Genomic DNA, 15,639 nt, shown 5'->3' on the forward strand with positions numbered 1-15,639 from the left:
GAACTTGCTCTTATAGTTCTCGGAAACCAGCACAAAACCTGCACCAGCCAACATGCACAGAAGCCTGCTGGACCTTCGGGCTCCGCGGCCCCCAGTCTCCTCACCACACCGCTCCCCCCCGCCCCCGCCCCAGCTGTAAAACTGCTAAGCACACACCTCACACCCTCCCTCTCTCCGTCCAGGTCCACTCTCTGAGAGGCTTAGGGGAAACAGCTTCTGCGCCCAGCTTCCTTCCCTGATCTAATGATGCCACCACGCAGAACAGGCTAGAAATGACTTCAAGGGCAACCAAAGCTCCTTGTTCAGGCCTTGCCAGTGTTATCTAGGGCAATAAACACAGGGCAGAAGTTAATACAGCATGCTTTTACCTCCTCCAGCCAAAAAAAAAAAAAAGAATTTTGGTAGCTACCAGGGAATTTTTCCACCACAAGATGGTTTGTACCCCCTTGGGTTAGGGCACTGCTTTTTCTAGGGTCCTCATAAAATAGCAGTGGTTCAGGGAGGTGGGATTGAGCTGGGAGAGGTGCGAGAGGGGGACGGAGGACAAGGGGCCTTTTAGAAAGCTTCCTCAGCTGTTCCAGTGAGAAAGGGGTGCTATGAGGCAGAGAAGATGGTTTCCGTTGTTGGGGAGCAGGGCCGGCTGGCAGGGGAGGCGCTAAGGATAGCGGGGCACGGGGCCTGTGGGAATGAGATGCTGAGCCAGCCCACTTCACTGTGTGCCCAAGGCCATTCGTGTCACAAGAGGGACCAGAAAATCCGAGATAAACCCCGATTTGAGCAGCTAACACAGCATCAGCTGACTTCCCAGCCCTCTCCGGGCGCGTGCTGAACTCCTCCGGTTACACCAGCTGGGGCTACGGCTCAGCAGCCCCTCTTTGCTGAACCCTGCTGCCTGCTCCCCCTCAGCAAGCTGTTTGGGGCCCTTAGTCTAGTTGGCAATCCTGGCGGGACAACATATGCCTTTCCTAAGGTCTCTGGAGTGGCGTCTGTAGGCGTGGGGAAAAAACCCTACTCACCGGAGTTCTTGAGATCAGAGTTACTGGGCCTTCCTTGCCTTCTATCCAAACGGAGCTCACTGTGGGGTCTTGGTGCTGAAACTGCCTCTGCTGGCCTGAGCAACCAGAACCTTCCATATCACCTGATGCTGGTGCCTGCCTCCACTCAGGAGTCATGTGAACACAATGTGGGCATGATCATAAAAAGATTTAACAACGAGGATATCAGGATGCCGACCAGTTGAATAGATGTTGCCTGTGCCCTTGGCACACCAGCCGATTATCAGCCCTGGTTCAACCCAGGGCACCCAGGATGTCATTGGTCATTGCATCTACTGCACAGAGGTTCCTGGCCCCATGCAAGTCCCCTCCTTCACTGAGAGCACTGGGCCTTCCTCTCATGGCTCTGGGAGCACTTCCTTGAAACTGACACCTGCTGGCTGTGAAAAGAGCCCTCCCCACTTATGGAAAGTCAGCACAGGAGGGAAGGATTTTCAGTTGCCCTGTCCCACGTTCACCCTAAAGTCTGCTACTATCATTGGTTTATTTGTCCACAGAGGGCTGGCGGGTAAAGAATTTCCCTGTGTAGGAAAAAAAAAAAATTGCCCTGGGTGACCTGGAGCAGGAAAGAGGATGAAAGGATCACTAGGTAAGGGCAGCGAGCCACGTTACAGGTGCCTCGAGCAGGAATGCATCACATGACGCATCAACACAGCCGTGAAGACTGGCCGGCCCACTGCTTCCATCAGAGAGCTGAAGGCACGCCTCTCCTTCCAGGCCAAGATACACAAGAATGACATTGCTCTCCAAAGTGAGGTGTACAGAGATGCCACAAACCACAGAGGGACACCGAGGAATAAACACAGCATCCTCTGTGTGGCACCAGCTGGGTTTGCAAGTCTTGCTTTTATGGATCTGGGAGTTATGTGGATGGTCGTGGGACAAGACGATGCAAGGAAATTGTCCCATGCCTTTTCATGCCACCAAGGCTAGAAAGCCACTTAGAGATGCTCCAGTAGTTAGAGTTCTCAGAAGTTGTTCTGACCACCTTTGAGCACCAAGCACGGTGTGTCCAGAGAGTTTTGAAGAAAAACACCGAGACTGAATGTTGAGTTCGAATTTCAACGCACTTTGGAACTTGATCAGTTTCAGCCTGTTTTTCTAGGATCGGTGGCCTCAAGGGAAGGCCTCGTTGGTGCATGGGATTCCGTGAAAGAGACTGAGGGAGACCTGCAGTCTACTCTCAAAGAAAGGGATGAAGAAACTGGTATTTACCAAGTGCACTTCCCAGAAACCCCATGTTAATCGCTTTAATCCTTGCTGGGGTTCTGAGGCACCCATCCCTCCTCCTGATGAGAAAACAAAGGTTTAGGAGAATTAGACATTCCTTGAAGGCCCACCCCTTTCTCGGAGCACTGCAGACACAGCACAGCCACCATCCCCGGTGGTTCCCCTGGGCCTTTCACTCAATCACAGCACTCAAGAGGCCATAGTGGGGGGTCGCTCCCGCGAATGCCCACCAGCAGCCCTGGGCCAGGCCTTCTCAGTCCAGATGGGAGCCTCAAAAACAGATGCTATTGGGCCCAAGGTAGGTATAGGTCATCTCCTCCTAAAGGGGGGGAACCATCAAAAGGTAAAGCCCTTAGGGTCAGAGAGTGCCATTCTGTCATGTTTCGTGAAAACCATCTTTTTTTTTTCTTTTTTAAAGTCAAGTAATACACTGTCCAACCCGTTCTGAGCTGGCTTTGTGAAATCGCAAGTATTCTCATGCCTCATACCTTAACTTACTTTCTTCCCCTTATGAAACCTTCCGAACACCTCAGGGATATCACCCTCAGCTCAAATCATGCCTCTTCTGGACTCAACATGAATTCATACACACCTCAGCACACCCAGTGGCCTCTGTGTGCTGTCCCTCCCACTGAATGGTGACTTCTTTGGGAACGGTCTGGGTTTTAAGCTTCCTCCTAGGCAAATCACCTAGCCTGGTACCTGGTGCATAATGTGCCCGTTTGAGGAATTCTGTTTTTTTCACGTGCACATATACTCCCAGATGGAAGGGATCTGAAATACCACATGATTCTGAAATACCAAGTTTTCTACCTGCAAAAAAATGTGCTTGAATAACCTGAGAGACAGACAAGAGAGGGATCCCTCTTCTAAGCACACACCCAGGCATGCACTTTGCTCACCCCACTCTCCCGCCACACCCACTACCCTCCTGCAGCCGAACCTTGCCCACGGCTGCCTGCGGGTGCCCTCTGGTGGCTCTTCAGGGTAATAACAGCAGCGCATTGGAGATCTGGGGTAGGCTTTTTATTGGGTGGTTCTCTCTGCTCTACAGAGGTCAGCTGAGGTCTGCAGAGTAAGCAGTGTCGGCCTGAGAGATGTGGATCTCCTCTCTCTGTTGGTCACGGTGGGCAGGTTTTCTTCAGAAAAGCCCCCAGGGCTCAGAACTGGAACTGGAAAGCCTCAGTCACATGTTGCTTCCACGCATCCAGGCTGGGCAGCAGAGAGGAGAGGCCCATGACGTGCCAGGTCTCCCCATTTGACACCATCGAGGTCTGGTAAGACAGCAGCTGCACTCCTGCCTCTGCCAGAAGGCCTGGGAAATAGACAGACAAACTCCTGGTTGGCACGGGGCATGGGGGAAGAAGCAAGAGGCAGGGAGCAGGATTGGAAGTCCTGGATTCCTGTGATCAAAGTTGCAATGGGGGGTGATAGTCTCAGAATCAAAGAGCTAAGGGACAGTTCACCAGGGCACCTTCCCAGCTTCCCTCGCTATCCAGAGACTCTTTAGGAACACCCTGACCATCAGGCAAGGCAGAGAAGGGAAGATCCAGGCACAGATTTCGAGCCTTCTCCTGACTTGCTTGTTGTCGGTTTTATCTGGACCAACAGCAAAGGAGAAAAGCAGGGGAAAGTGCCTCTGGTCAGCTGGCAAGGATGGTGAAATTAGGCCCTTTGAGGTCTGTGGATGCACTCAGCCAAACCTGGAAGGGCTCCAAAACTCCCAGTGTCCCGGTGCCAGAGGCCTGGGGCAGGTCCAAAACGCTCACGACTGCCGGAGCGGATGTCTACACAGGCTTGGTTGCCGTCTGGCCCGCAGGCAGGAGAGCCACACTCAAAGATTCAGAGTTCCTGGGCCCAGAGGCCTGGGACCCAGCTCTCCAGGCACGTCCACGCTGTGTGCTTAATATGGTGAGCAGGCCAGTCAGTAGGGGCTCTGGGGTCCTACCGCTGGCCCACGGCTCTGTGACCTGAGATAAGGCACTTTCTCTCTGAACTCTGTATCCACTTCCCAAATGTTCTGGGAACTGGCAGGACAGACCCCCCACCCCCACCCCCACTGTGTGCTACAGATCCAGAAATGCCCTGAGGGGCAGAGAGGGGCTACAGGAGGCAAAGGTCCATGGAGTCCAATGTCAGGGAAGACCACCGCCCCCCCCACCCCGCCCCAGTCCTGTGCCACACACACACTCGCCCCTGCTTCAAGGGCACAGGCCAGCCCTACGAACCCCTCCTCACCAATCATGGTGGGCAGCATCGCAGGATTAGCCGGCTGAGCCCGGAAGATGAGCAGGGGCAGACCCCTGCGGAGAGGCACCTCTGGCCTGAAGACAGCTCCGTTGAGCGCCTGCAGCACTGGCGTGGTGCCCTGGACCAAGCCCACAGTCTGGTAGGAGGCACCTGCCAGGGCCACGGTCAACAGGCTTTCCCCACAGCACTGCTCCCCTGGCCCAGCAGGGTTGTGGGAGGTGGTCACCTGCGGGGAGAAGGCAAGGGGGCTCCGTTATGCCTGCCGGCTGCATTGCAACCCCCCTCTGTGTCCACCTCACTGCTGATCTGTAGCGCTCCAAGCCGGTCAACACGCTCAGCGATTCAGGGCCGGAGGAGAGGGCCAATGGGCCCAGTCAGGTGTCCCTGAGCATTAGCTTCCTGGGACAGTCAACGGCCTCCGTCAAGGGAGGGCAAAGAGAGATCTGCCAGGTACGGGCAAAGGCTGGGAGGTGGGAAGGAGGAGAATGGGGGCGGCCCGCCCTGCCCACCACTTCCTGCACAGAGTCCCTGGCCTAGTGGAGGAGGAGCAGAAGAGGGGACACATGGGAGGTCCCGCTGGCTGAGAAATGCAGACTGTGCTCTAAAAAGGGAAGCAGAGGGGAAGACACCAAAGGGGAGGCATGAGGGCCGTGTAGGAAGCTTCCAGAATTTGCAAGCTAATCAAGAAACTGGGTGCTATGGGGACGCCTGGGTGGCTCAGTCGGTTAAGCGTCCGACTTCGGACCATGTCATGATCTCACAGTTGGTGGGTTTGAGCCCCGCATCAGGCTCTGTGTTGACAGCTTGCAGCCTGGAGCCTGCTTGGAATTCTGTGTCTCCCTCTCTCTCTGCCCCTCCCCCACTCACACTCTGTCTCTTGAAAATAAACAAGTGTTAAAAAAAAAAAAAAGAAAAAAGAAAGAAAGAAAGAAAGAAAGAAACTGGGTGCTATGGTAAGAGGAGTCAGAGACTGCTGGTCTACCTCCCAGCCTCCGGCCAGATGCAGCCTGGCCCCTCATCTTCCTCAGCTGTAAAATAGGGGTGCTGCTCCGGCCTCCCATTCTCATGGGGCACCTATACACAAAGCACTATCAGGTGTGCTGGGTTCACTCAGCAACACTCAGAGGCAGGCGGACAGAGAAACGATGGCTGCCTATCACAGACGGTCAGTGTCAATGACGGGGCCTGCACTCGGGGCTCCCACTCAATGAGCGGGACTGTAAGCATATTCTGGAAAGGTAGGGAGAGAAGGGCAGGGCCCAGAGGGAAAGGAAAGGGGGGGCGAGGGGCACACACATTGAGGCCAGCCTCTTTCACCAGCAGCTTGGCGTTCACCAAGTTCACATCCGCCTGATTGGAAGTGTCTTTGAGGAGGCCGACAATGACCGCGGGGCTCAGGCAGTTCCCAGCATTCTTCAGGGAGGTTCCTGGGGACGGAGAAGTTATCATAAGATCACCGTTTGGTGAACAACACAGGAGCCGCGGGCCGGAGACCACTGGCGCCTAGCTTTGGGTCGCGGCCTCCTCGCTGCCCTGTCCCCCCCACCCCCCACCCTGCCCGGGGCAGTTCTGCTTCCCTCTGGAGGGCAGAGAGCCAGTAACTGCCACCCAGTTCCCTGCATTGTTTCCTCCGGGGATCCCCTGGCTCTGACCTTGCCTATTACTGGCAATGCTCAGGGTCTAACCACCCCCGAGCTCTCCCCAAGTGAGCAGATGCATAGCAGGCCATAGTGGGGGGCAAGCCTCGGCAGGGTTTGGAGAGCTAGACTCCTCCCCCATCTCTCACCACATCTGCACAGGCTGGACCCACTGCAAAAGTGGGTGGAGCCTGAGGGCAGACCTCAAGTACTGTCCTCATTCCCACTCCCCAGCTGATCAACTGCTCCCCAGGACCATCGGCTTGCCCGAGGACCCACCTTACTATGTCACAGAGCCCGAACTGTCCCACCGCCTCGTCTAGCACGCCCACCCCAACTCTCACTTTTCAAGAACCCAAGGCTCAGAGAAAGGAAAGTCACACAGCAGGTAAGCGACAGCGCCAAACCCAGAATCAAAGGTCCTGTCGCTTAATCTGGGACTCCCTCCACCAATCCTGTGGCCTCTCATGTGAAACTCTGTCTCTTGTGGAGGTTTCTCTGGCACCCAGAATACCTACATCTTAAAAATACTATATAAACGTGACTTGTGAAAATCACATGTATTTCCCAGTGATTTTTCTGCGCCCCTCCCCTCTGTCCCCACTGGGTAGCAAGTGAGCCATATGCGGACATAACATGGGACATGGGGTCACAAGACCAGGTCAAGTTGCTTCCCAGTCCCTCACTGTCGCTGAACTGCTGTACACACAACCCTCTTCCCCTGCCTCTGCAGTGTCCCCAGCTCACCCTGTGTTACCACCTGGATGGTCCCTTTGGGGGATCCAGCCCAGGCTCGCATCAGTGCCCCCAGAGCTTCTGCCAGACCAATCCAAGGCTTGGTGTGTGGAGAGAAGGCACTGGTAAGGGCCTGGGCGTTCACCTGCACAGAAAGGGGAGCAGAGCTAAGGTCAGGAAAAGGAGGGGCAAACGTCTGCCCATCTCGGCTACCAACCACAGCTCCACGTAGACAGCAAAAGGCACAGACCCATCCTTGCTTCGTGTGCCTGAGGGGCTGGGAGGGAAGGCAACTTCCATCAGCCACCAACAAGACAATAACTTGCTGGGGATTGCTGTAAAGCCAGAAAAGCACACAAAAGGCTAAGACCATTCCAAATCTCCAGAAGGGGGATAATGGAATGTCTCCCTCCCTGAACAGTGCCAGCCTCACCCCCCCGCCGTGGGAGACTGGTCTTTCCTGTGCTGGGGAAGGGTCCGGACGGCACAGTAGGAAGGTGGGTCTTTGATGTAAGCTGTATGGCAAGTCACAGATCACTTGGACCTAGAGTGGTAGGTCGTTCCAGGATGCCTTCCTATTTACTTTATACCTCAATTAAAAAACAGTGAGTGTGTGTGTACATGGTGATTAATCACTTTGACCAAATATCACAATTTGTGAAGTTGGATTCACATACTCTTGACGATCCTATCACCTTTCAAACGTTGGCCCACCACAAGGCAACCTGGGCAGCTAAAGGGGGCAAAAGCCACATGTCCTTCTAAAGGTAGAAGTCTAGGGGCACCTGGGTGGCTCAGGCGGTTAAGCATCTGACTTCGGCTCAGGTCATGATCTCGTGGTTCATGAGTTCAAGCCCCATGCCTGGCTCTGTGCTGACAGCTCAGAGCCTGGAGCCTGCTTCAGATTCTCTGTCTCCCTCTCTCTCTGCCCCTCCCCTGCTGTGCTCTGTCTCTCTCTCTCTCTCAAAAATAAATAAATGCTAAAAAAAATTTTTTTTAAAGGTAGAAGTCTAGGGCAGGTCTGGACCCCCAACCAGGAACTTGATAACAAAGCCAGCTTGTCCTGGGTCAGAATTTTGATTCCATTTTGTGGCTCAAGATGGTCTGGCTCTGTAAATAAACTCTACCCAGAAAAAAGGGTGAGGCACCTGGGTGGCTCAGTTGGATAAGCATTTGACTCTTAATTTCAGCTCAGGTCCTGATCTCATGGTTTGTGAGTTTGAGCCCTGTGTAGGGCTTTGTGCTGACAACACAGAGCTTACTTGGGATGCTCTCTCTCCCTCTCTCTCTGTCCTTTCCCTGCATGTGCACTCTCTCTCAAAATAAATAAATAAACTTAAAAGAAGAAAAGAAAAGAAAAAAGAAAAAAGATGGTCTGGCTCTGAAATTAAGCATTGGCCACTTCGGTGACTCAACGTGTAAAAAGAACCAAAGAATTGAAGGATTTAATTTGAAACCTGGGGTTGATCCAAATCAAACAGGCTGCTGATGTTGGAAATAGCCAGGGGGCAGAGCTTCCCACCAGACCCTTCTGCGCGGGTGGCATCCTGGCTCGAGGGCTCCTGTGGCAGGGTTCCCCTGCTCCTCTCCAAGGGGACACAGAAAAGAGCAGCAGTGAACCAGGAGGTGGGACGAGGCAGGCCCAGTGGCCAGGAGCAGAGTGGAAGTGCCACCCGCCAGGGGGCTGGGCTGAGCCTGCAGGACGTGGAGGAAAGTGTCTTCTGGGCAGCCCCTGCGGAACCCAACCCGGGGGTGCTCCTTGCAGGGTCACAGAACAAGCAGGAGGGCTCCAAGAGTCAGGCGCCTGACCCTACTGTTAGTCTGTGTCTAAGGTTAGGACAGAACGAAACTGAAGTGGACACACGGGGAGAGATTTCCCATGTGACACAAATGTCTTTCTTTCCAAAACCCTACCGCAGGACAACCAGCCGCTTTGCGTGAGACTTAAATTTTCCCAAGTCTAGGGGCACCCGGGTGATTCATTTGGTTAAGCCTCAGACTTCGGCTCAGGTCACGATCTCACAGTTCGTGGGTTTGAGCCCCACATCGGGCTCTGTGCTGACAGCTCAGAGCCTGGAGCCTGGTTCGGATTCTGTGTCTTTTTCTCTTTCGGTCCCTTCCAGCCTTGCGCTCTGTCTCTCTCAAAAATAAATAAACATTAAAAATAATTAAAAAATTTTTTTTGCCCAAGTTTACTTTGACCAAAAGAGTTTACCTCTGATATAAGATGGGAATAGCTTGTGGTTCCATTTGATGGAGCTGGTGGTAAGGAGCCCCCAGCATGAAAAGGCCTGGAATGCCACCATGACCTAATGACACCATGGGAACTCCCAAGAGCTGTGACAGGTGGGCAGACGCATGCCTGGCAAAGGGCTACAAAGGGAAAAGCCCAGCCCCAGTTGGTGGATACTGGCCACTGCCCAGGCCTCAGCCCAGGTCCCAGCGCATCACCTGGGGGGACCTGCTCAGAAACTAGATGTGCAAAGGGAGAAAGTGCCCCCCACTCTGGGGAGACAAGTGACGCAGAATACATAGGGGAGAGGCACACAGATGGGCTGCCCAAGTGTGGTTGCTGACCACCAGGCTGGCCCTGGGGGCGGGGGATGGGGTCGGTCCTTCAGGGGAGCAGCTGGCTCCCTTACTCCCTCAGGGTGTAGATGGGAGGGTGGCCCGGAAAGCTGGGCTATCAAACCAGGGCTGGCGGGCTGAACAAAGCATCCTGTGTCTCTCCTGCTATGGTTCCGTCCTCGGCTGTGAAAATCCCCAGGCTGAGGCTCAGCCAGGAAGGTCGGGGACCAGCCTTGGCTCCCTTCTGGAGTAGTGATTCAGAACTTAAAGATATAAACTCACGAGATCTTAACAAGGGAGAATATGGTCCATTGCCAATGGGTTGAAACTGGACTGGAAAGGTCAAGCAAGTCTTTGTGAAGGGGTGGCAAGCCCCCCTGAAAGAGAGCTATGCTTTCCTTAGTCATCGGTGTCCCCAGAGGGTTAGGACAGATTCTGGTACCCACTGGAGCTTAAGGGACATCCAAAGACTGAATGATTGAGACGGGACCGGAAGTAAGTTAAGTAAGTTAAGCTTGGAGGCAAAATGTGCCAGGAAGGGCTGAGTATGAGCTAAGAGAGGAAGTAGGGATACCAGGCCATGATTTGGGGAAAGAGAGGGGGCTTGGGGGGGGGTTCATTCTGGGACTGGGGACTCGCCCCGCCCAGGGTTCTAAGGTGGACATGGGACAAGGAGCACTCAGGCCTCGGAGGTGAGAGAGGACTCTGACAAGCTTCTCCACCGGCCGGTCCCCCAGCTGCCACTCCCCGCGGCATCCAGCATCATCCAGCATCACCCAGGCCACACTCCTTCATTCCCGAGGCTTGTGGAGAACAAAGGAGCGTTTCTCCGGAGCCCAGACCCTGGGAAGAGCAGCAATCTCAGCAGCAAGGCTACAATATAGCAGTGCCGAGCCGGCTTCCCAAGGCCCGGCTGTAGCTACCAAGGCTGGGACAGGGCAGCTCCTGCCACCCCACCCACAGGCCTGGCTCAGGGGACTCCTTGTCTTCTGCTCCCAGAGCAGAATCAGATCGGCACACTACCGCTCACAGGAGCTATCACCACTCCCCAAAACCAGATGCCCCGCTCCTGTTCCTCCCCCTGAACCTTGGGCTCCAGCCCCACTTGGCCATACTTACCACCCCCGCCAGGGACTTCCCCTTCACCATGTCCACAAACTGGATGGCAATCTCCTCCCCGCAGCGGCTCTGGGCCTCCTTGGTGCTGGCACCCAGGTGGGGGCAGCTGATGACGCTCTCGTGGTCCACCAAGGCGCGGTCCCTCGGTGGCTCCTACCCAGGAAGAGACACCTCTTGGTTGGCTGCCCAGGGAAAATGGAGAGAAGGGCAGGGGTGACGACGCCTTCTACTTCAGTCTTGCCAGGTCGCTGGTCTCCAGGCCCGGCTTCCTCATTAATGTCCCACCACGGCAGAGTGGACAGAAGGATGGATGGGATTTGCATCTCAGCTCCACCGTTTGTGCGCCTTCGGGTAAATCTCCACCTACTTCTCTGAGCCTTGGTTTCATCATCTATAAAATGGGCTAATACCAGCCATCCGGTAACACTGCTGTGCAGATTATGTGCCAGTAACTCAGGAGGCTGTCAGCCAGTGTTGCTGTTACTGGTTTTTCCCCTGAATCCATGCAGCATGGGCTGTCAGCTCTTCACACAGTAGGCTCTCTGCACAGGTGTCACATCTTGGCTGTCACCACAACAGGCGGTCCACCCGAGCCCCTCTGCCCACCCTCCAGTGTCCCTCCTACCCTTCGGCTCACTGAGCACAACGCACTGCCTTTGGGAACATCACTCAGGTTTCTTGTCTGGCCTCTTGGGCCTGTGAGTGCTGTCCACATATTAGCAAGTGCCATGAGGAGGCCAAAGACAGCAAGAGGAAGGTGCTGGGCTGGGGGATGGCCAGGCGTGAGTCTGCCTTTGAGAAGCTTACCGTCTGGTTAAGATGACCGGGAGTACCAACCCAAGGCACTGTGTCCCTGGGCAGGGAAGACACAGTGAGTGCTCCAGGGCTCAGAGAGGGCTGGGGACCCGCCGAGGCCCCACCGCAAGTAACCAGCAACCCCCAGCTGCCTAATCCCAAATCCCTGCTCTTTCTCCCGGATCTCTGATGCTGGTGGCAGGGCTTTTGAGAGAGGCCAACAGCATCCGAGTGGAAATGCCCTATCCATCATTCCAGCTCTCCCGTGGAGAGACAGAAAGAGCAGCCCATGCTCAGGACCAGGGGGACACTTCCAGCCATTATTCTCGGGCTTCGTTTCCTTCCCTGAAGAGAGGATAAGCCAACAGACACTGGGTGGAACGTCTTCTTGGCAATGGGATTCATTTCATCAGAGACCTGCACCAATACATTACACCCTGCCCCAAGTGACCTCTCTCTGCCCCAGGTCCTCAACCTCAGAACTCATTTGTGGCGCCGTCTCCCCAGAAGTTATCCGCATGGCAGCAGTGGAGGGCGCCTGCGACCAGGAATTGGGTCCTATTTAACATCTGAGTGTTGCAAAAAACAACATGGCTGTCTCTGTAGTAAGCTCTGCAAGGGCTCCTCAGATCACAAGGGTGTGATCTATGGCAACACGATTTGTCCCGTTTACCACAGGTGCTAGAGACCCTAAGCCAAAGGCCTCTGTGCCTGCCGGGCTCTCTGCCCGGGGCCGCTCCGCTCACTGCTCCTGTCCTCTGCCAGGCACTCACCTCCGTAAACACGTCCAGTGCAGCGCCAGCACACTGACCCGACTGCAGGGCCCGGAGCAGGGCACCCTCGTCCACGATCCCTCCCCGAGCGCAGTTCACCACACGCACCCCCTTCTTGCACTGGGCAAAGGTGCTGTCATTCAGCAAACCTGCGAGGAGAGAGATTTACTGCAGCGCCGGTGCTTGGCATCCGGGCACCAGTACCAGGCCCCCCCTTGCCCACACCAGCTCCTTCCCCGCTGGCCTCCTTCCAGCAGGGCGACAGCCTCTCTGGTCTCACCTCTCCCTTCTCGGACGCTCTGGAGCAAAAGTCTCTGTTCCAGACTTAGGCCTAACTCAGTTTAGAAACATCCTAGTACTGCCTGAGGTATTCGTGCATTGAGCAGGCCCCAGAACCAGAAAGGCCAGCAGTGGCCCCAGGAAAACACTGTGGGATCACTGGTCGGACATGTTGACCCAGTTCATACCGTGCATTTTCAGCTAGCTCACCCCTGCTCCGTGTGATGCAGGGCCGGCTAACAAAGCATCACCGTACGCCATGCCCGAGGGACCTGGTCACCAGCATCTGCAGAAGGGCCAGACGGAGGGCCCACCCTGATCCGGTCTGTGGCTTCTGAGGCCAACCCATCAGCAGGGACACACGTACCCGTGGTGGAGGGCAGGAGAGGTGTGTGCACAGTGATAAAATCACAGAGAGGCCAGATCTCCTCCAGGGGCAGCTGCTGAACACCAAAGGAGGCCGAGACTTCCGGCGAAATGATGGGGTCGTACCCTATAGTCTGGTCAGAAGCGAGAGAGAGACAGAGAGAGGAGCTGATGTCACTATTAATTTTAGTATTGGTGGGGCGCCTGGGTGGCGCAGTCGGTTAAGCGTCCGACTTCAGCCAGGTCACGATCTCGCGGTCCGTGAGTTCGAGCCCCGCGTCAGGCTCTGGGCTGATGGCTCGGAGCCTGGAGCCTGTTTCCGATTCTGTGTCTCCCTCTCTCTCTGCCCCTCCCCCGTTCATGCTCTGTCTCTCTCTGTCCCAAAAATAAATAAAAAACGTGGAAAAAAAATTAAAAAAAAAAAAAAAAAATTTTAGTATTGGTATTATTAATAACGGTGGCCGTTTAGTGAGCCACTGTTGCTAAACTTTTCCAAACGCTGGTTTACCTCTCACAATAATACAGTAAAGGCTGGCACTATTCTATTTTAGAGCTGGAGAAAGTGGGGCTCACACATTAGGAGGAGCGGGCCCCGAGTGCAAAGGGAGGCCCAGGCCCTTAACCATCAACAGATGCAAAAGCAGCATAGGGGGGTGCGGGGGGAAAGGTGGAGCTCAGAAACTCATGGCAAGCAGGGAGCCCCGGAGAGGCAGGACGACCACTTGGGGAGCAGTGATGCACTTGTGGGGTACAACCAGGCAAGAGAGGACAGGCTGGCCGTGGCCCAGGACCCACGGGGTCAGAGCGCAGGCAGGGGCACTGACAACTTCAGCAGAGTGAGGAAGCAGGGGGTGGGGGCAGTGTGATCAAGGAGACCAAGAATGGACACTGGGGAGTGGTGTAGACACATCAGCGAGGAAAGTTTGGTTCCTTCTTGAAGTTTCTTAAAATGCATCTTGTCTTGGAAGGCACGACTTGGTGACTAATCACACAGAGGTCTAAAGGATGGGAGACGGATCCTTTCAACAAGACAAGTTTGATGGGGGCCCGGAACAAGGATGTCAAGAGGGAGGAAAGGGAGACCTAAAGGAACCGTGGATGGGGAGGGACCCAGAAGAACGTTCTGGGCTGACAGGGGAGGAGGGGATTCCCCAGGCGGAGTGACCTCTCCGAGGCTGCTGAGAAGGAAGGGAGGCCGACTCCTGGGAGACAAGGGGCAGGCAGGAAACTCCGGGGGTACAGACTCCATCAGCCTCATGGTATTTACCAAAGGCCATCAGATACCGGTGAGGGAAGGACAGTTGGAGAAGACAAAGCTCAGAAGAAAGAAGAAAGGAGGAGTAGTCATCGCTCATAATGGCGAACACTCCTTTTGCATTTACTATGTCATATCCAATGGATTAGGCACGATGATTTCCCCCACTTTACAGATGAGGAAAGTAAGGCAGCGAGGTGAAATGATTTAGTCATGGTCACACAGGGGGCAAATGGTGGCGTGGGGACAAGAACCAGTGTTTGGATTTTGGGGCCTGTGCCCACAGTGCCCATCCTTCTACATCAGGTAGAGAGGCTCACAGCCCCTCCTGAGAAGACAGGGGTGGAGGAAATAGACACTTCTCTCCTGCATCAGAACCAGTGTTGGGTGCCAGTCGCACATGTCTCAGCAAGGGCAACGCTCTGAAGGTTACCAAGCCAGCACAAGAAGCTGGGAAGAACCCGCAACCAGCCATGAAGCATCACACCTCTTTCAACAGCAAAGACTTAATCCACTTTCTGTCGGGTCTACCCAGGAGGTCGACCCCGAACTCTCTCCTTCAGCTTGGTCCATGTCAGCAGCATTGACTGGGGGAAAGAGATGGAGCAGCCATAAAAATCTCAAAGGCATCAATGTCCTCAAGAAGGCAGGACAGCCAATTGACCTGGGCACACCGGCAGAAGCCAAGGGGCGGACACCGAACCAGGAGGCCTGGACCTGGGTCCCCAGTCCTAAGTAGAGGAATTAGGTGGATGATTTCAAAGTCCTCCCCTGCTCCAACATTCAATAATTCAATATTCCTTGAAAAGAAAAGTTCCCTTAACCCGGAAACGTTACAGGTGAACCCTACAATGTTCAGAGATGGCCCAGGATTAAACAAAAACAAACAAACAGAACAGAACGCATAATACTTGAACACTTTAGCGGTGGTCACCTCTGTGTGGTGGAATTTTTTGCTCCTGTATGTTTTCCTGTGCTTTGTACTGTTTCCCCCACTGATCACCAATTCTTTGGGGGAAACATACAAGTTATCTTAGAAAATCACAGCAAAGAAGCTTTCTATATAAAATTCAGCCCTTCCAGAGAAGGAACTGAAAATGGTTGGTTATGAATAAGGTACAGATTTCAGATCACGTTTTTCATCATCAGCCTCGTGGAACCAGGAAAGCCAAGGTGGAGGTTTGGGGGGAGAGGCTGTAGGTCACAAGGTCATGACCACCCCAGCCCAAATGGTCATTCCCTTCAGATAGAACCTATTCGTTTCGTGGGGACAATGAGGTGTCCGGGGGAGGAGAGAGGATCTCTGCCCATGTCCTTACAAGTCCTCTTTGTCTGCCGGCTCAGAGGCTGTCCGGAACAATGGCCCTGTTCATGTCTAATCCTGATGTACTTTGTTCATGTGAGTGGGGACAGGTCGGGAACACCAGCAGAGGTCACAAAGCCAAGCCTCATGGAGGCAAGTTCACGCAACGCTAGGGCTTCTGGGCTCTCAGGAGCCAAGAAGCAGCGGGGGGATGCTGGGAGGAAGGGTCCTGCGGGCCGAGCCTGGCTCAGCGTCCCCACGGGAGGGGCCTATA

At 54.5% G+C, this 15,639-nt stretch overlaps 1 protein-coding gene across 1 annotated transcript in view; it reads right to left on the minus strand.

Moving 5' to 3' along the window:
• Positions 1-3,296: 3,296 nt before the first annotated feature.
• PHGDH (phosphoglycerate dehydrogenase) overlaps positions 3,297-15,639 on the minus strand; it is a 32,969-nt gene continuing 20,626 nt past the window's right edge. Inside the window, exons 6-12 of the mRNA XM_060621724.3 lie at positions 12,809-12,941; positions 12,163-12,311; positions 10,595-10,747; positions 6,920-7,052; positions 5,832-5,962; positions 4,524-4,761; positions 3,297-3,600 (exon numbers count right to left, since the gene is read on the minus strand). Of these exons, the coding sequence (XP_060477707.3) occupies positions 3,446-3,600; positions 4,524-4,761; positions 5,832-5,962; positions 6,920-7,052; positions 10,595-10,747; positions 12,163-12,311; positions 12,809-12,941 (1,092 nt within the window). The 3' untranslated portion in view covers positions 3,297-3,445. The remainder of the gene's footprint in view (positions 3,601-4,523; positions 4,762-5,831; positions 5,963-6,919; positions 7,053-10,594; positions 10,748-12,162; positions 12,312-12,808; positions 12,942-15,639) is intronic.

This window comes from Panthera onca, chromosome C1 (assembly GCF_046562875.1).
Source record: "Panthera onca isolate mPanOnc1 chromosome C1, mPanOnc1 haplotype 2, whole genome shotgun sequence".
NCBI lineage: Eukaryota > Metazoa > Chordata > Mammalia > Carnivora > Felidae > Panthera > Panthera onca.